This window comes from Eublepharis macularius, chromosome 9 (genome assembly GCF_028583425.1).
Source record: "Eublepharis macularius isolate TG4126 chromosome 9, MPM_Emac_v1.0, whole genome shotgun sequence".
Classification (NCBI taxonomy): Eukaryota; Metazoa; Chordata; class Lepidosauria; order Squamata; family Eublepharidae; genus Eublepharis; species Eublepharis macularius.
The window spans coordinates 42,067,330-42,084,132 of record NC_072798.1 but is presented as its reverse complement, the minus strand read 5'-3'; the positions used below and the strand labels follow the sequence as shown (position 1 = coordinate 42,084,132).

At 42.0% G+C, this 16,803-nt stretch overlaps 1 protein-coding gene across 5 annotated transcripts in view; it reads left to right on the top strand.

The window, feature by feature from the left end:
* ATF7IP (activating transcription factor 7 interacting protein) overlaps nt 1-16,803 on the top strand; it is a 187,320-nt gene that overhangs the window by 82,594 nt on the left and 87,923 nt on the right. For all 5 annotated transcript variants that reach the window (XM_054988342.1, XM_054988344.1, XM_054988341.1 and 2 more), the window contains 4 exons: nt 3,305-3,442; nt 4,907-4,972; nt 5,759-5,832; nt 15,330-15,418. In XM_054988342.1, coding sequence (XP_054844317.1) covers nt 3,305-3,442; nt 4,907-4,972; nt 5,759-5,832; nt 15,330-15,418 — 367 coding nt within the window. The remainder of the gene's footprint in view (nt 1-3,304; nt 3,443-4,906; nt 4,973-5,758; nt 5,833-15,329; nt 15,419-16,803) is intronic.

Below are 16,803 nucleotides of genomic sequence, written 5' to 3'. Positions count from 1 at the left end.
CCATTGTTCTGCAGGAAGCATAGCTGTACATCCTCCTCCTCCTCTCAAACCGTCAGAAATTCTCAGGTTCCCCTAAAGCAGTCATGATTTTTAATTCAGAGACCTCCCTTCTGGTCTCTTCTCACCCCAAGGGAATTCACCAAGATGGTGGCTGCAGTGTCAAAGAGAATGCACATTTGTTCATATTTTGACAGTCCACCAATAGACTACACAGTTCTGTGAAGGGAACTTTGACTTTCAAAAACTTATACCCTGGAAATCTTGCCAGTCTTTAAGGTGGTATTGGACTCAAATCTTGTTCTTCCGCTGCAAACCAACACATCTACATGAAACTACACATCTCTGGATTATGATTGGATGACCACATGACTCGAGAATGCCTGAGACCCCATAGACTTCTCAAGAGCTCATTCTCACCATCCATCAAGCTTAATCACTTCAGGGTAGTTGTGGACATGGAAGCTAGAACAGTCTTTCAGATTCAAGACAGGCAGAACAAGATGAAATCAACTTGCTCAGATCTTCTCCAAAATCGGGCATGATACTGCCTGTGAAATGGTCAGTACTGTTCTTCAGAGAAGTCTTGAAGCTGTTGGAATGCACAGACTCACAGGACCATCAGTACTAAACACTGTTCAATGATGCCTGAACAGCACTCAGAGATATTCAACAAGTACATGTCCATTCTGGTCCTGTTGCAACATCAGAAAATGCCAGTGTCTCCAGATTTATCTGATTTCTGTCATATTGCATCTGGGTTTGACACTCTCAGCACCAAATGGTCAAAGGACCTACTCTACACCTACTGCATGATATTTTTCATACTCAGTAAGGCAAGAAATTGATGGGAAGAAACAGGAGATGTGATTCTCATAGCCCTCCACTGGCCAAGAAGTACGTAGTTTTCAGATCTCCTGGAGCTGTCAATTATTCAACTAATGGTTTCTCTGAGATCCAGCTATCTAAAACAGAGTCCCACAACCATCTGAACCCAGCTTTGGTCTACCTTGCAGCCTAAAGCTTGAAACGCAACTCCTGAGGAAACTAGGATACTCACCTGAGATTGTCAAGACTCTGCTAGCATCGCACAGTGTCTCTACAAATCAAATATGTGAATCAACATGGAAACCCTTCCACAGATGACTGAAAATAATTTTTAGGAAACACAATAAAAGCTGTGGATAAAGAATTGCTTAGCTTCCTCCAGAATGGACTCAAACTGGGACTTGGCTCAACAACTTTACAAACAGGCCACATATAGCATCATCTTTGAAACCAAGAAACAATGTTCCTTATTCATGTCAATGAGGAAACGTTTTCTCTTCAAAACTTTTCATGCATACATGGGCCTTCAGACTGGTCCTCTCAGATTCTAATAACTCATCCCAACTCTATCTCCAAAACAGTTGACTCTGAAAACATTTGGTTGTGGTGGCACTTCAGCCTGTAATATATCAGAGTTAGGAGCCCTCTTGGCCAGGGAAGAATTCTGCACATTTTTTGCAGGCAGGGTAGTATGAAAAAGAGACTCAGCATTCATCCCCAGTATTAATTCTTCTGTTTCACAAGACCCAAGAGTTTGTTTGCCCAAACATTCCAAGGAAAGGGAATGGCACTGTCTGGATATTAGAAGGGTCCTCTAGGAAAGAGGACTAAGTCATTCAGGGAGGTAGACTACGTGTTAATTTCCCACAAGAGCCCTATAAGGGCAAAAAAGTGTCCAAATCCTTTCTAACGCAGTGGATTAAAGAATGGCTAGATACAGGAACTCATTTCACGTTGCATCGCCTCAGATATCCATGGGAGCAGTGATAACCTGCTACCCTAATGTGCTCCGGTCAATGGAATTTTTAGGCCCGTCTCATAGGCCTCTTCTTCCTCATTCATTAGAAATCATAAAATACGTAAATTTGACTCAGCAGAGGCAGCCTTCAACAGAACTTGAAGCAGTTCTACTTTGTGCCATTTTGGTTCAGTCATTTCTTCTGTCAGCAAAAATCCTCCTGTATTCTGGTACTGTGACTAGAAATTCTGGAATTGCTGCTGGAATTCCTAAGGCAGCATGTCATTCTCCACTAATAGAGAAAGGAATATTGGTACACACTACCAAGATAGTGTATTCTTCTCCGAGGGCCTTACTCTGGAAGAGGTCAAGCTGTGAACTAGCAGCAAAATAAAGGGAATACATCAACATATGGGGTATATCAGTGTGTCAGGTTCTATCGCGGGTGCTGTATGCCAGTGCACCTGACTTCGACTCCAGGCAGCTACCAGGGATATTGCAGTGCTTTGCTCCATGGCAGGAGGGGAGTATACCTCACCCTCGCTCCCTCTCAACCCATTCACAGGCCTGCTCAACCTAGCTGACTCCCGGCTGACTCCTCCTGCTTCCAGCTCGTTGTTCCTTCCCTTCTTCAGCCCCTCTGCTCTTCCTCCTTCCATCTCTCTCGCTCTCCCTCTCTCTCCTGCTCCGCTCCTAAACAAACAACCCATCCTCCCCTGTGGGAGGACTTCCCTTATATCTCTTCACCCATTCCCAGCTCCACCTGCCAGCCGCCACCCCCCCCAGCACTCTAGCCTCAGCCCTGGCTGCTCTGGGCAGCCACACCTGGGGTTACTTTGCTGGCTGCCAGGCTTCCTTTGCTGATTGCCTCAGGCAGCCCCACCTCTGTTCCCAGCCTCTCCTTTCCAGCCTTCTCTAGCCTGCCTGCTGGTTGAGGTGAGGCCTGGTGCTGTCTTTGCTACTGCTGGTGAGTTTGCTGGTGATCTTGCTGTCTGGTCATCTCTGATGCCTGTACCCTCTCCGTCCTGGCTTGGGCTCCTATTCTCCTGCCAGAGGGTGGAGCTGGCTGGCTTCCTCCTGCCCCGTTTGACTCTCTGGAGCTGGGTGTTCCTTTCCTTTGCTCTGTTGCTGGGCATGGCAGGGTCTTGGTGTCTGTATGGGCAGCTGCAGCTGAGCGGTGGTCGTCTGACTGTCTTCCCTCCCCTTCTCCTGTTAAGTCTGAGGGCAGAACCTCAGACCCCGGACACAGTGTGTGTTTGTAATACAGTACATTCCAACCAACTCTTTCAGTTTGTTTCCTGATTTATTGAGTACATGGATTGAAAATGGAATTTAGTAAGTGCCATCATTACTCAGCAGATACTGACAGAGTTTTTCATAGCAGTGTTCAATTTTGATATGCATAGTAAAAATCTTTCAAATTAATATTCTGCTTTTATTAAAGGAGGTGTATTGAATATATAGACTTTACTGTACATAAAATGATAACATTATCATTTATTTTTCATGTATTTTTTGCAGGTCATCCAGAGGTTTCTTGAAGAGAAGTTCAATGCTCTACAGTGTGCAGTCTTTGATAAAACTCTAGAGGAACTGAAAACCAGAGTAGATAAGATTGAATGTACCAAGAGACATAAAACTGTTGTTATTGAACTACAGGTAAATGGGCATGCGTGTTAAAAACTAAAGGCCCCTTTTAATTTTCCCTCATTATATATAGGTCCCTCTTTCTCATGTGTACAAGCTTTGTCCTTGTTTATTACTCAGAAATTAAAACTTACAGATGGTTGAGTACCATCTGTAGGCAAAAAAAGAAAGCAGGTTAAACAGTATTCATGAAGAGTCATGGGTACTGCAGAAGAAGCTCACTACAGGATAATTAGTATTGATGGGAAAGCTGCAAGAGAAAAGCAGACAGTTGTGCATATAGATCACTGGAAGAGAATTATTAAAATGAAATATTAAAAGTGTATTCTCTTCTTAGTTAAGTTAGGTCCCATTGCTATTTAGAGTGGAACCATATCTAATAAAACTGTACCCTTTTTAAAAATATGGCCTGTTCTTTTGGAAGTTTAGAAGCCTTGTAGTTGATATAAAAATGAAGGTGTTGTCCAATGCACTTGATTAATATATTTTACTAAGGTAGGACATATGTTTAATACTGAAATGTAGAGTTCAGGCAAAACAGAGATACTAGAAACTATCCAAAATAAAATTCTCAAAACTCTTTTGAGAACTTCCATGGCAATCCCAGTATTCTTGGTCACGGACCGAGAGAGTTCTTTGACAGTAAATGAATGGTATCACTGACTACTGCTCTAAGTAGCCAGAATACATTTGTAGAGCTCTTAATATTCTAATGTTATTAACATGATTAATCACAATGGGTTGTCTGAAATAAGTGTATTCCAGATATAGGGTAAGAAAAATATAAATCTCAAAAATTGGGTGAGTAAGCAGAAGGAACAACAGGATATGACAACAATTTGTAATTCCAGGTTTTCTCCATGGCTTACATATTATAAATGTAATAATCACCTATAAACCTATATATTGGATAACTTTGACTACAGATTAAGAAATAGCAAGTCTCTCTGTGTTTTAAACAATAAAAACAGGTGTGGAAAAGTTGCTATATGCAAAGCCATGGAAACATTGTGGAGATTTTAGGTTGCTGCTTGCTTCTTGGGATACTAGGAATAATTGCCATTCTATCCCTATTAGGAAAATTATGTGCTGACTAATAATAATAATGAAAGCTTTGCCAGTGGCAGACAGCCTAAAACGTTGCTTTATTTTTACCTTTGGCTGTGATAGATTTGTTTTGTAGAGGTCACGAGAGAACTTTACAAATATACGTTTAAAATATAGATAGATTGTAGACAATAATGATGTAAAAAATGAATGAGAACATTTTTTTTGAAAACCCATGCTATCTTTTGTAAATATGATTTCCCATAATGGTCTTAAGGGGGCAGGGGTGTTCTGTATTTATTACAGGATTTTTAACTCTTATGTTTACATACGAAAGCAACAATTAACTGAACAAAACTGACCTTAAGATAAATTGAGATTTTATCTACTTTCTTATTCTCTTCTTCTCCCTCCCTTTCTTGTTTCGAGGCTAAAATTGCAAGATTGACAAAACGTTTTGGAGCAGCCAGAGAAGATTTTAAAAAAAGATCTGAAGTAAGGCCTAGAGCTTTACATTATTTTTTTGTTTAATGTTTAAAACAAAATAATTGCCTTGCTGGAGACAATATTGGACTGAAATCAGTAGAATTGTAGGAAATAATTTTATCATATTTGGGGATGAAGTTGGAAGGGAACAGATATTCTGTAAACTGTGATGAGGGGAAAATATCTTTTGGAATTTTGGAGCAGATGAGAGTAACCAAATTGAGGCTTGGGGTCTCCTCCAACAGAGGCCTCAGTAGTAGTTATGGCTAGGTGATCTATGATAACTTGTATATTTCAGCAACACAAAGTATGATTTGCTTACTGATTTAGAGCATGCAGAACATGCTGACGCTATATGTTTTCAAGTGTTCTTCGAATCAATGCAGATGTGTCTTCTGAAAGCAGAAATTTTATTTTAAAAAACCCTTCATGGCACGTGTCCCATGACCTACAGGTTCCTCTAAGAGCAACAATACTTTAAGAAAAGAGGTCTGATTTCTTACTGTTTGAATTAGGGAGAAGAAATGATCTTCCTAATATTAATGTTTGTTTCTCCTCCAAATTACTTTGAAGGTTGGGAGAGGGCAGTATTACTGGTGCAGCATTACAAATCACAGCTGTGATAGTGGTGCATATAGATTAACCAGTAGCTTATATTGGGCTCCCAGATGCATCAAGGAGAGGTGTGTGAAGTTTTTAAAAGTGGAAAGAAAAGTATGCTTGGTGAATAGAACATGCATGTATGAATATGAATTTAAGGCCATAGTTCTCATGTTCGACTGTGTTACTTTATAGAATCCACAGAGCACACCTCAATCCCCAGGAAAAGCAGTGGGTGACACAGGTGGTCTTAACAGTGCGACATATAGGTAAGATTTTAGAATATAATACTGCCTGTAAGTAAGGTAGTGTGTTCTGTATTTTTCTCCCCTGCTGCTGTTAAAAAGATGATAATTTTTATCCATTCTCACTCTTATGACTTCTCATTGAGAAGAGGGCATCTTTGATGGACGTTCCTTCCATCAACTTTGGAGATGGGGACAAATTTGCAGCTTCCTATCTACCACTGAAAGCACCTTCCACTTTGCTGCTTCCTGCCTCGTTGTAGACCACTGCAATTCTAGGAAGTCCATTTTGTTCCCATTTAGGTTTATTTAGTAGTCAGTTTCCTTTTCTATTCCTTTTCCCTAGTCTTCTTTATCTGCAACATAGGGGGTTATTTGTTTTTTAACTCAGCCACAGTTATTTAGAGACTCATCAGCCAAAGAAGCAGGTAGGAAAGGAGGGATGAGGCCTCAGAGGGAGCTAATATCTCACCCAGAGAGGAAGATCAATGTTTGTCAAACCGCAATCCTAGCACAACAGGAATAAACTGTCTCCTTGAGGTCTGGGGTACAGCAGAAAGGGGGACAAGCTGAACTGTACCCTAAGGAGAGTTGGAGGCACAGGAGAGGCCCAGTGTGTCATAGAAACACAATTTTGGTTAGAGCCCCTGGGGATGGGCAGTATATAAATTGAAATATAAATAAATAAAATAAATAAAATTTCTCATACTGCCAGACTATGCCAAGCAGAGGTTTGATATGAAATGGGGGTAAGTTCCTAACCCATTGAAGATTCCCTACTGGAATGGGGGGAATTCACTTCTAGTATTAGAGGACCCAAAAGAATGACTTCAGATTTTTGAGATACAGGAGTTATCTATAGGGGTGTGCACTCCCCCCAAATTTTGGGAAATCCAGGTTTCAAGGATCCCAAAAAATCTAGGATTCCTGAAATCTGAGAAAGATTCTCTGATCAGCTTAAAACAGATCAGAGAATCCTAGATTTAGTTGGCCATTATTCCCTATGGGGAAAACTATCGGGGGGCTATCGGGGGGGGGGGCTGGGGGCATTTTTCAAGCAAACACCACCAAATTTGCAGAGAACCTACTCCAGATTGGCTTCTAAATATCCCTTCCCCAAAGTTTCAAGAAGATTGGGTCCTGGAGTCCAGTTCTGTGGGCCCCTGAAGGTGTCCCTAGCCACTTTCTATTGTTTCCTATGGGGGAAGCATTTCCAAGCAGACTCTCAAACGGAAACATACAGGGGGCTGCCAAAGGCACACCTCCAAACACAAGAGGAAGTCCAGCAGAACCTAAGTGAATCAGTGGGACCAACATCAAATCACAGAATTATGTAGTAACAGAGAATGTCACCCAAACCAAACTGAAGCAAGAAGAACCAAAGTGAATCAAGGGGATCAACATCAAACCAGAGAATCATGACAAAACAGAGAATGTCACCCAAACCAAACTGAAGCAAAGACAGTAGTCTATTCAAGCAAGTCAGTACTAGTTGGCCAACCTCTCAGAAGCAAGCCTGGCCCACTAAAGTGGCTAGAAAATTCTCCCAGATAATAACAACAACAGTCGATTTATATACCGCCCTTCAGGACAACTTAAGGCCACTCAGAGCAGTTTACAAAGTATGTTGTTATTATCCCCATAACAAACACCCTGTGAGGTGGGTGAAGCTGAGAGAGCTCCAGAGAGCTGTGACTAGCCCAAGGTCACCCAGCTGGCTTCAAGTGGAGGAGTGGGGAATCAAACCTGGGTCTCCAGATTAGAGTCTCGCGCTCTTAACCACTACACCAAACTGTCTCAGATAAATAGGGCTACAGCACTTGTCAGAGCACAGTTTCTAAGTACAGAGGCCAAAGTGTCATTATGATGGAATCTGAGCACTCTAGTTTTGATTTAGATCTAGAGAAGGGGGAGATTTCAAATGAAGATAGAGGTAAAAACAGGATGAACACCAAGTTAGATGCCATTTCTTACAAAATGACATTGCTAATCTTCTAGTCAATCCAGTTAACACTGGAGCTTTCAAATCTCAACACTGGGTTTAAACAAGGAGAAATACAGTCTAATTCAAAAGGGGTGAAGCAAGTCTGTTATAAAGGTTAGAAGATAGTTCTTTTCCCAGAATTTTTTGATAGGCAGATTAAGAAATGGGTCTCTCCTTTTTTCAACAAAATTGTAAATAGGTTATACCAAAAAGTTTTACTCTCAGCGGCACTGTTAGTCTCTTGTACATTCCATTGGAGGGTGCTGTGGTCACTTTATCTCAGGTAAAGTTGCATCCAAGCCAGGAGAGGATTCACTGTGTGATCCAACTGACTGTAAGAGCATGTAGAGTTCATGAGGTGTCAACACATGCCACTAGTGCTTCTGCAGAACTTCTCTACTGAGATGCTTGTGTTCGTTCACAAGATACCACACAGTTAACAAAAGGCTAAAAGTATACTAAGAGGGTGGGAAAGCCTCTCCCTTTGTATGGCTGTTGCTGGTTTCAGTTCCTTCTGGCTTGCATCAAGGGCAGTTGCATTTTCACTTCCAGCATGTCACAGTCTGACTCAATACTAAGTAGTAGATTTTTTTTCTCTCTGAGTCCAGTTGGGCAGTGTCCTTAGGTTCCAAATGTTTTGGAATAACAGAAACGATACTGTTATAAAAACAAAAGAAAAGGGACAGCATGAAATGGTGGACATCACACTACTTCCTCTCCAGTGGGAAATTCTTCTAGATCAGATGCCAGGCTGCAAGGACGGAGAGTCTGTTGCCAGGAACTCCATGCTCCAGACTTATGAAAAGTCAGCAAGTCACACCACAACATTGTTGGACTGGAGCTCAGGGCTATGTATCTGGTCTTGGTTTTCTCCCTCTGACCAAGATGAATTAGACAAAATAGACAATGTGACTGCCACAGTGCACATAAACAGAGTGGCATGAGATCATTAGCCCTACAGAAAAATGTCTCCACTTGTCATGGGTAGACATAATTACTGAACCTTTCAGTGAACTGGCTTAGTTGAACAACTAAGGTAGAGTGGTCATTGAAGCCATTGATCTTCAAGGCAATGGCATATTGGTTCACCGACATATGAATTAGCTAGACATCTGGCAGATCTCCTGCAGGACCACATCGGGAAAACCTCATCTTTCATCAAAGATTCAGCAGATTTCATCAACAAAATCAGTTCTCTGAAACTCAATCCACAAGACATACTTGTCAGTTTTGATGTTGTATCCCTGTTTACCAAGGTTCCAGTAAAAGACACTATTGCACTGATTAATCAGATTTTCCCAGAGGATGTAACAGCCTTATTCCATCATTGTCTGACAACCAGTTACTTCCAATGGGACAACGAATTCTATGAACAGATGGATGGGGTGGCCATGGGGAGCCCACTCAGCCCAGTTATAGCAAACTTCTACATGGAACATTTTGAAAAAACAGCTCTAGAATCAGCACCCCACAAACCCAGTGTATGGTTCCGGTTTGTGGATGATACATTCATCATTTGGAGCCATGGGGAGGAAGAATTGATGGAGTTTTTGAATCATCTCAACAACATCCACCTGAACATACAATTCACAATGGAGAAAGAAAGTGAGGGAAAACTCTCATTCCTGGATACCTTGGTCATCCGCAAAGCAAACTTTCAGTTAGGTCACAAGGTCTACAGGAAACCAACTCACACTGATCGGTACTTACACAAAAACTCCAATCACCACCCCCGACAGAAAAGAGGCATAATGAAAACATTAGTGGATCGTGCAAGACGGATATGTGAGCCGCGCTTTCTCAATGAGGAAATTAATCATCTAAACCACGCACTTCAGGCAAATGGCTACTCCAGAAATGAAATCCGAAGAGCGATCAAACCCAGGATGAATCAAACAACCAAAGAAAAACAGTCTCCCACAGGAAAAGTGTTTTTGCCATATATCAAAGGAATTACTGATCAGATGGGAAAGCTTATGAAAAAGCATAACCTTCAAGCAGTATTCAGACCCACCCGAAAAATACAACAGATGCTACGATCAGCAAAAGACAGCAGAGACCCCCTCACCTCTGCAGGAGTATACCGTATACCCTGCAGCTGTGGACAAGTTTACATCGGGACCACAAAGCGCAGCATCCAGACAAGAATAAAAGAACATGAAAGACACTGCAGACTTGGACAACCTGAAAAATCAGCAGTGGCTGAACATAGCCTAACTCAAACAGGGCACAGTATCTTATTCCAGGACACCAAAATACTGGACAACACTTCCAACTACTTTGTCAGACTGCATAGGGAAGCCATTGAAATTCACAAGCATAAGTAAAACTTCAACAGGAAAGAAGAAACCTTAAGAATGAACAGAGCATGGGCTCCAGTTCTGAAAAACACCAGGCCAACAAAACACTCCACACCCGACAATAGCCCTGCAGAGAAGATTAGCACATCAAGCACCAATCCATATGCAAAAGAACCTCCTCAGGATACAGTGAAGCCTCCCGCCATTAGCATTCCACACCCTGGGAAACTCTTACAGAATGACTCAGCTCAACCCCACCCCTCCTGAGTAGATACAAATGACCTACATCTTTTCCACACCGTGACACTGAGAGATCTCTGTCTTTTGGTGCTACACCTCTGAAGATGCCAGCCACAGCTGCTGGTGAAACGTCAGGAACTACAATGCCAAGACCACGGCAATACAGCCCGGAAAACCCCCAACAACCATCAATGGCATATTGTTTTGGAAACCCACAGTTGATTTAGTCACTTCCTCACTAAGTTATCAGGTAGAAACGTTTTTCATTCTACAGATGCACAGGAGCAGAATAGGTAGATCCCTTATGATTCCATCAGTTAAAGTATTTCCACCCCTGTATCTGTAATACCAAGAGTTGTCAGTAAACTGAGAGTTATCTGTGTGACTTTTACTGGCCCAGGGGACTTTGGTTCTTGAGATCTGTAGAATTGATAATCTTGATGCCATGGAAAGGACCAAAAGATCCAGGGATCTTATGGGGTCCAGTCTTCCGCCCAAACCCAGACTGGCTTTTCTTGACCATCTGGAATGCAAGCAGCAACAGCTTCTAAAGAGATGATATTCTGAGGAGGAGGTTCAAGTGTTTTCACACTGACTCTCAACATTCAGACCCTACAAAACCACGCCATGTGTCTGGAAAAACTGGAAAAGAGGGTCTGCATTAGTTGCCTCTGGGCAGAAAATCCATCCCTTTTTTCAGCTGGAATTGGGCTACAGCCTATGCCCTAACACTTTGTTTAGGCAGCTGTATCAACAGTTATAGAGTCGGTAGGAGTCACCTTGTTTAAGTGCCCTCACTTTAAATGAATCCTCTTTCGAGCTCTCCTTACTAAGTGCTCCAACAATACACAGATGCATGCCCTTTTGCAAGGCAACTATGAAGACATTCTTAAGGTTCCTAGTAGTTGTGACTTTGGTTAGTAGGATCTTAGCATTGAGAGCTCTTTTTGTTTGTTCAGAGAATTTATATGCATCATTTCCAGAGTCCTGATGGGGAGTTTACATATAATAACATAGAATAATAAAAGCATCAGATTATCAATATAAAGGCAAGCCATTAAAGACAGCATAAAGTAATCATTGAATACCCTTAAAACCCATAAAATATCTCAATCCAAAAGGAGGCCATAAAATAACTAAAAAGATGAAAACCCCTTAGTTAGAACCTTGGGTAAAAGAAACATTTTCAGTCTGTCACCTAAAAGGCAGTATGGTTGATGTTTAGCAAGCCAGGGGGTGGGGGCATTCCAAATTCACCACTTGGCTCACCTCTGAAAGTAGGGGACACAGACCAGGGCTTGGGAGGTGTAAAGGAAAAATGCTATGTTCTAACTGAGACAGAAGCCATCTTTCTTGAAACTTTGGTTCAGAGGCTTTTTTGCTAGGAAAATTCCTTCCTTCCCCAAGAGGCCTCTTCCTCTCACTCTGGGAAGGAATTCCTTTTGTTTTCTCAGCCTCTGTCCTTGGAGATAGGATAATATCCTAGGAGATAGGATTCTAGCTAGTGCTTAGTCGATACTCCATGGCTGAGCTCTTCCTGAGTTAATTGGAAAACAATTTGCACCTGCAGGACTGGGGTGTGTGCCAAGGACTGCAGACTTGTCACACACACACCCCTCACGCAGACACCTACTTTTCAGGTGATTGGCAGCAGTCGTAACCTGCTTGGCTGTTCAGGCCTCAGTCACTCTGGTTTCAACTGGCATAAATTTGGCTACTCAAAGCTTGTGGTGGATGTTAGTAACAGACAACTGTAACCCACCCTTTGCTTCACTTCTGTCTCGAATTGGATAGATGTCGAGGCTTCCATCTATTTGATTTGCTGTGCTGTCTAACCGCTTTGACCCTTGACCAAAGATTGTGGCTTTACACCTTCGATACTAACTTGACTTGCCTTTGATTAATTATTGTGGTATGTATTAGGAAGTGTTTGACACTCTAGGATTTATTGTTTTAATCTCCACTGTATGTCTTGTGATATTTTATAGCCTTGCACCTTAATAAAATAAAATACTTCATCTTTGTGTGGGTCAGTGACTTGAAATCTTAAAGCTGCAAATCACTCTGTTGAACTTACTCTGTGAATGCTCATAAACCACCTACCTAAAGTAACATTCTGTTGAGAACTCTACTTGCAAAACCATCTCTGCAAGGTAGTCTTCCGTTTATTAACTCCCTTACAGACTTTGGAGTTCTGTCCCTTTTCTCCTTTCACTTGGGATAGTCAAAGGGACTGGTGGCAGTCTACCTAGGAAACTGTGAGACTTTCTCCTTTTGCCAGTTTGTAATTCTGTGTGATACTGACCTGCTGGACGGCCTGTGCCCCTTTCCTGCAGCTGGGTTGAGACAGAGGTGCCCTGTAGCCCTGACAGGAGGCAGCTATTATGTGGCTGGCTACACAGTACAGAAGGAGGCAGTCCTTTCAAGGTTGATCCAGTCAAACTTATGTACCTTTCATAAGGTGGTACTAAGAATCACCCCCACCTTTATGCTCAAAGTTGGCTCTGTTTATAGCACACAAGAAAACTGTGCCATATTACATCCTAAATCAGAATGTCAAGGAAGAAAACATGGTATACTCTGGATTTTTTTTGAACACTACTATACATGTGTTTAGAGAATTCAGAAAGCCTGAATCTGTATTTGTGGCGTTTCATCCTTCCATCAAAGAAAAAAGATATCAAAAGAGTCTCTTGGGAGCTTGCCCTGTGAGTGCATCGGCTTTGCCTATGAGGTTCAAAACCAGGAAGTTTATTTCCTTCATTTATACTCAGCCAGGACCCAGAGCAGCTTACGTTGTTCTCCTCTTCACCATTTATCTTCGCAACTCTGTGAGGTAGGTTAGGCTGAGTGCATGTGACTGGCCCAAGGTCCCCCAGCAAGCTTTCATGACAGAGTGGAGATTTGGACCCAGGGTCTCCCAAATCCTGGTCTGACATTAATCACTATACTACATTGTCTCTCCATTGCAGAATCACAGCATATTCCATTTGTAGTGCCATTTGGTACTAATGTTTCAGTAGAAGACACATGCAGTGTAATGACTTGGGCATCAATGTGTGCATTCATTTGACAACACAAAATAGATGTCTGACTTGGTCAATGTCTATAGGGTATTTCTAGAGAATGAATTCCTTCCTAGATAGCTTTTTAAAGTCCCATCAACCAAGGATCCCCTCCTCTGAGTATGGACTTCCCATGATAGATCCTGCTAGTGGGAAGTAAGGAAGGCATCATTACCTCTCCCTACTCTTAAAGGAAGATCGGAAATACCTGATCTGCTGACATTTTCTTTCTTACATGAACATATTCACAGCTACCTTATACTGAATAAGCTCATAAAGGTCAGTATTGTCTACTCATATTGACAGTGGCTCTCCAGGGTCTCAGGCAGAGGTCTTTCTCATCACCTACTGCCTGGTCTTTTTTAACTGGAGATGTTGGGGATTGAACTAAGGATTTTCTGCGTGCAAAGCAGAGGTTCTTCTCTTAAGCTACAGCCCCTCTTTGGCTTTGCTTTATTTTTACCTCCCTTCCTTATGTTTTCTGTAAATAGTCTTATAGGAGCTGAGAGAGCTTTTAGTTAGGAATATAGTTCCTAGCAATATAGAAGGTTTTAGTTGTGGAAACCTCCAAACTGAGGAGGAGGGAGCCTGGAGACAGAGAGCTGAAACTTTGTCTTTGCCTCCAAAGCTAATGACAGAAACACTTAACAATGAAGGATACCTTGCTTACCTCCAGTGAGAAGGACATACTGTCCAATGTTCTGTTTATACGTCCTATACTTCCTATACTATATTTTTTAAGAACTCAGGACTAGAGATGGGCATGAAATGGGGAAAAACCCAAAACAAGTGTTGCGTGTTTTGTTGCATTCCACAAATCATGAACTTTCATGAAATTGTCCCATTTCACAAAACAATTCATTAGTTTTGTGATTCATCAGAACCTAGGGCACTTCAATGGCCCCCTTCATACCCAGAGATGCCAAATTTGCAGGGAGACTTCAGCAGGCTCTCCTCCACCCACCCTCACCCAACAAGCCTGCAAGAACAAATGCTCTAAATAAGAATATAAGCAAAGAAAATTAAAGGGGGGAAAGGTAGGCCTCAGTCAAGCTAGGCCCCAGGGCCAGGCAATGCCCTGAGACTGGGGTTGGGTGGGGTGGAGGAAAGAAAGCACCCTCACCCAACAACCTTTCCAGCAAGGCCAAGAGCTGAAAATAAGAAAGAGGCTTTTCAGTCTCTTTTAAAGCAGCAGCAAATCCAGCCAAAAGCTCCCAATTCCATTCTCTTGCTTCAAATTCCAGGAACAGATCCTCCCTCTCCCTCTGTCTATTGGAACTGAAAAGCACAAGGCAGAGAACTGTGCCTTATATAAGAAATGCTCACATAGAGCAGAACAGGAGGTCTCTGGTTGGCAGACAGACCTGCCTAACAGGGTTTAGAGGGATGAGATTGGTGTTTCCATGGCTACAGAAGGCCCATCTCCTCAATTGCCTAGAGGATTAACCCCCTTGCTCCTTGCTGTATAGGGCAGAATGGAAGTTCTCCAGTTGGCAGGGAGAGCTGCCTATCAAGGGTATATGGGCTAAGATTGTGGTTTCCAATGGCAACAAAAGGTCTGCAGACATATAGGGCCTATGTTGCCTAGGGAATCAATGGATCGGCGCCAGTCTGTCTGGCATCACGAATCATTCACGAACTGAATATATCAGCCTCAAAAGTCATGAACTTCATGAAAACCGCAGCCCCATGAAACACATTTAGCAAAACACGAATCGGCCCAATTTGTCACAAAATTTGATTCGTATTTCGATTCATGCCCATGTTTACTCAGGACTCCTTATTACACATAAATATGAAGAAACCAGTATTCTGATGATAGAAAGCTCTGGAATAAGTAGATAATGCTGAATGAGTTAAATAATCTTTTTTCTCCCTCTGGTTGCTACAGCTCCTCACTCGGTACTGCTAATGCAAATCTTTATTCCATAGAAATGCTGGCACAGTAAGACAGATGCTAGAGTCCAAGAGAAATACAGGGGACAGCACACCAACTACTTTTCAAGCACCTGTGAATACAGGTAAAGACTTTCCAATTTTGAACGTACATGTATTTGTGTTTGTGTGTTTAAGAGTAAAAAGAAAAATATGTTGATACTAGAAACAACACCTGTTGTGTGAAAAAATACAATGGGCTCTAGAAAACTGATTTGGTGGGCCCCCTCCCAGTGGCAGGCAGGTGCTTTGCAGCGGCCTAGCGACCAGAGTGGGAGGGTGCTGAGAGGAGGTGTGGGGAGGAGTGCTTAAGCCATCGATTTGGCGGGCTCCCTCCTGGCGGCAAGCAGACCCTTTGCAGTGGCCTTAAGGCCAGAGTCATCAGCAATGTGCCTGCGTGAGGATAAAAAATGAGTCCTCACCAATACAGCTTGCCTTTTGTATAGTAGGATGATTGTCGGGTACTAGCCATGTCTATGTAAATGTCCAGGCTATTGCTCTTCTGTTGAAATAATGGGTCCTAATAGAGCAAAGAGAAGTATAGGGGAGTGTTTCTACTGCTTTCTACTACTACTTTTTGTTTCGTTGCCCAGCCATTGTAATGAACACAAAATCCTTTGTCTTCTGTTGTTTTAATGTTAGGCTTTTGCTACTCTGCATTCTTCCAGGCCTACTCAGCCATGTATTGGGGGCAGCTGGCTAAGGGTGTGGGCAGCTCTACAGTATCCTCATCTTCTCTTTGTTGCTTCCTGACTTTCTAGAATGAAAATCCACAAGCATCATTTATCTCCCAGATTTTCTCTTATCCCTTAATGTCAGTTCTATTCTAGTTTCTGTATCTTACTTCCCTCTTGCCCTGTATTAATTCTTTCCTATTTTCATTGCTGGGGAATAGCACCTATTAGTACCATAAATGTTACACTTCCACTTAGTAATCCTATTTTTTAACCTCGGCAGGCTGTTTTTTCCATAGCAGGCTATGTCATATGCCCCCACATGTAATACTTGGTAATAAAATGGAGTAGCAGTAATTTCAGTCTAGGCTCTTCCGGGATGCAAACCTTTCTACTTATTGAGAGCTCCAAAAGCAGTACCTTAAATGGAAGGGTAACATGTTTTTAGCCTTTTATACATTTTAAATACAGACATAGTTGAAAATACATTTTAACAGCAGTGTTTTAACTGTTAGTGATCATTTTGCCCTAGGTAAAGATAAGACCTATAATAAACTTTGGTGTATCCATAAATGAAATTGTTAATGGAAATGCCAACCATCGAAATAGCCTCAATTTTATTTGCCTGTTAAAGTGTAATGCCTTAATAAGCACAAATAACTGTTTGCACGAAAATTCCAAATTATTGGCTTAGATCCTAAGTAGAGTGGCATTTGTGGAAGCAACCTTTCTGACCTTGTGCTTCCCAAAAATGTTGGACTCCTAAGAACAGCCTAAGTTACAAAGGATTTACAGTA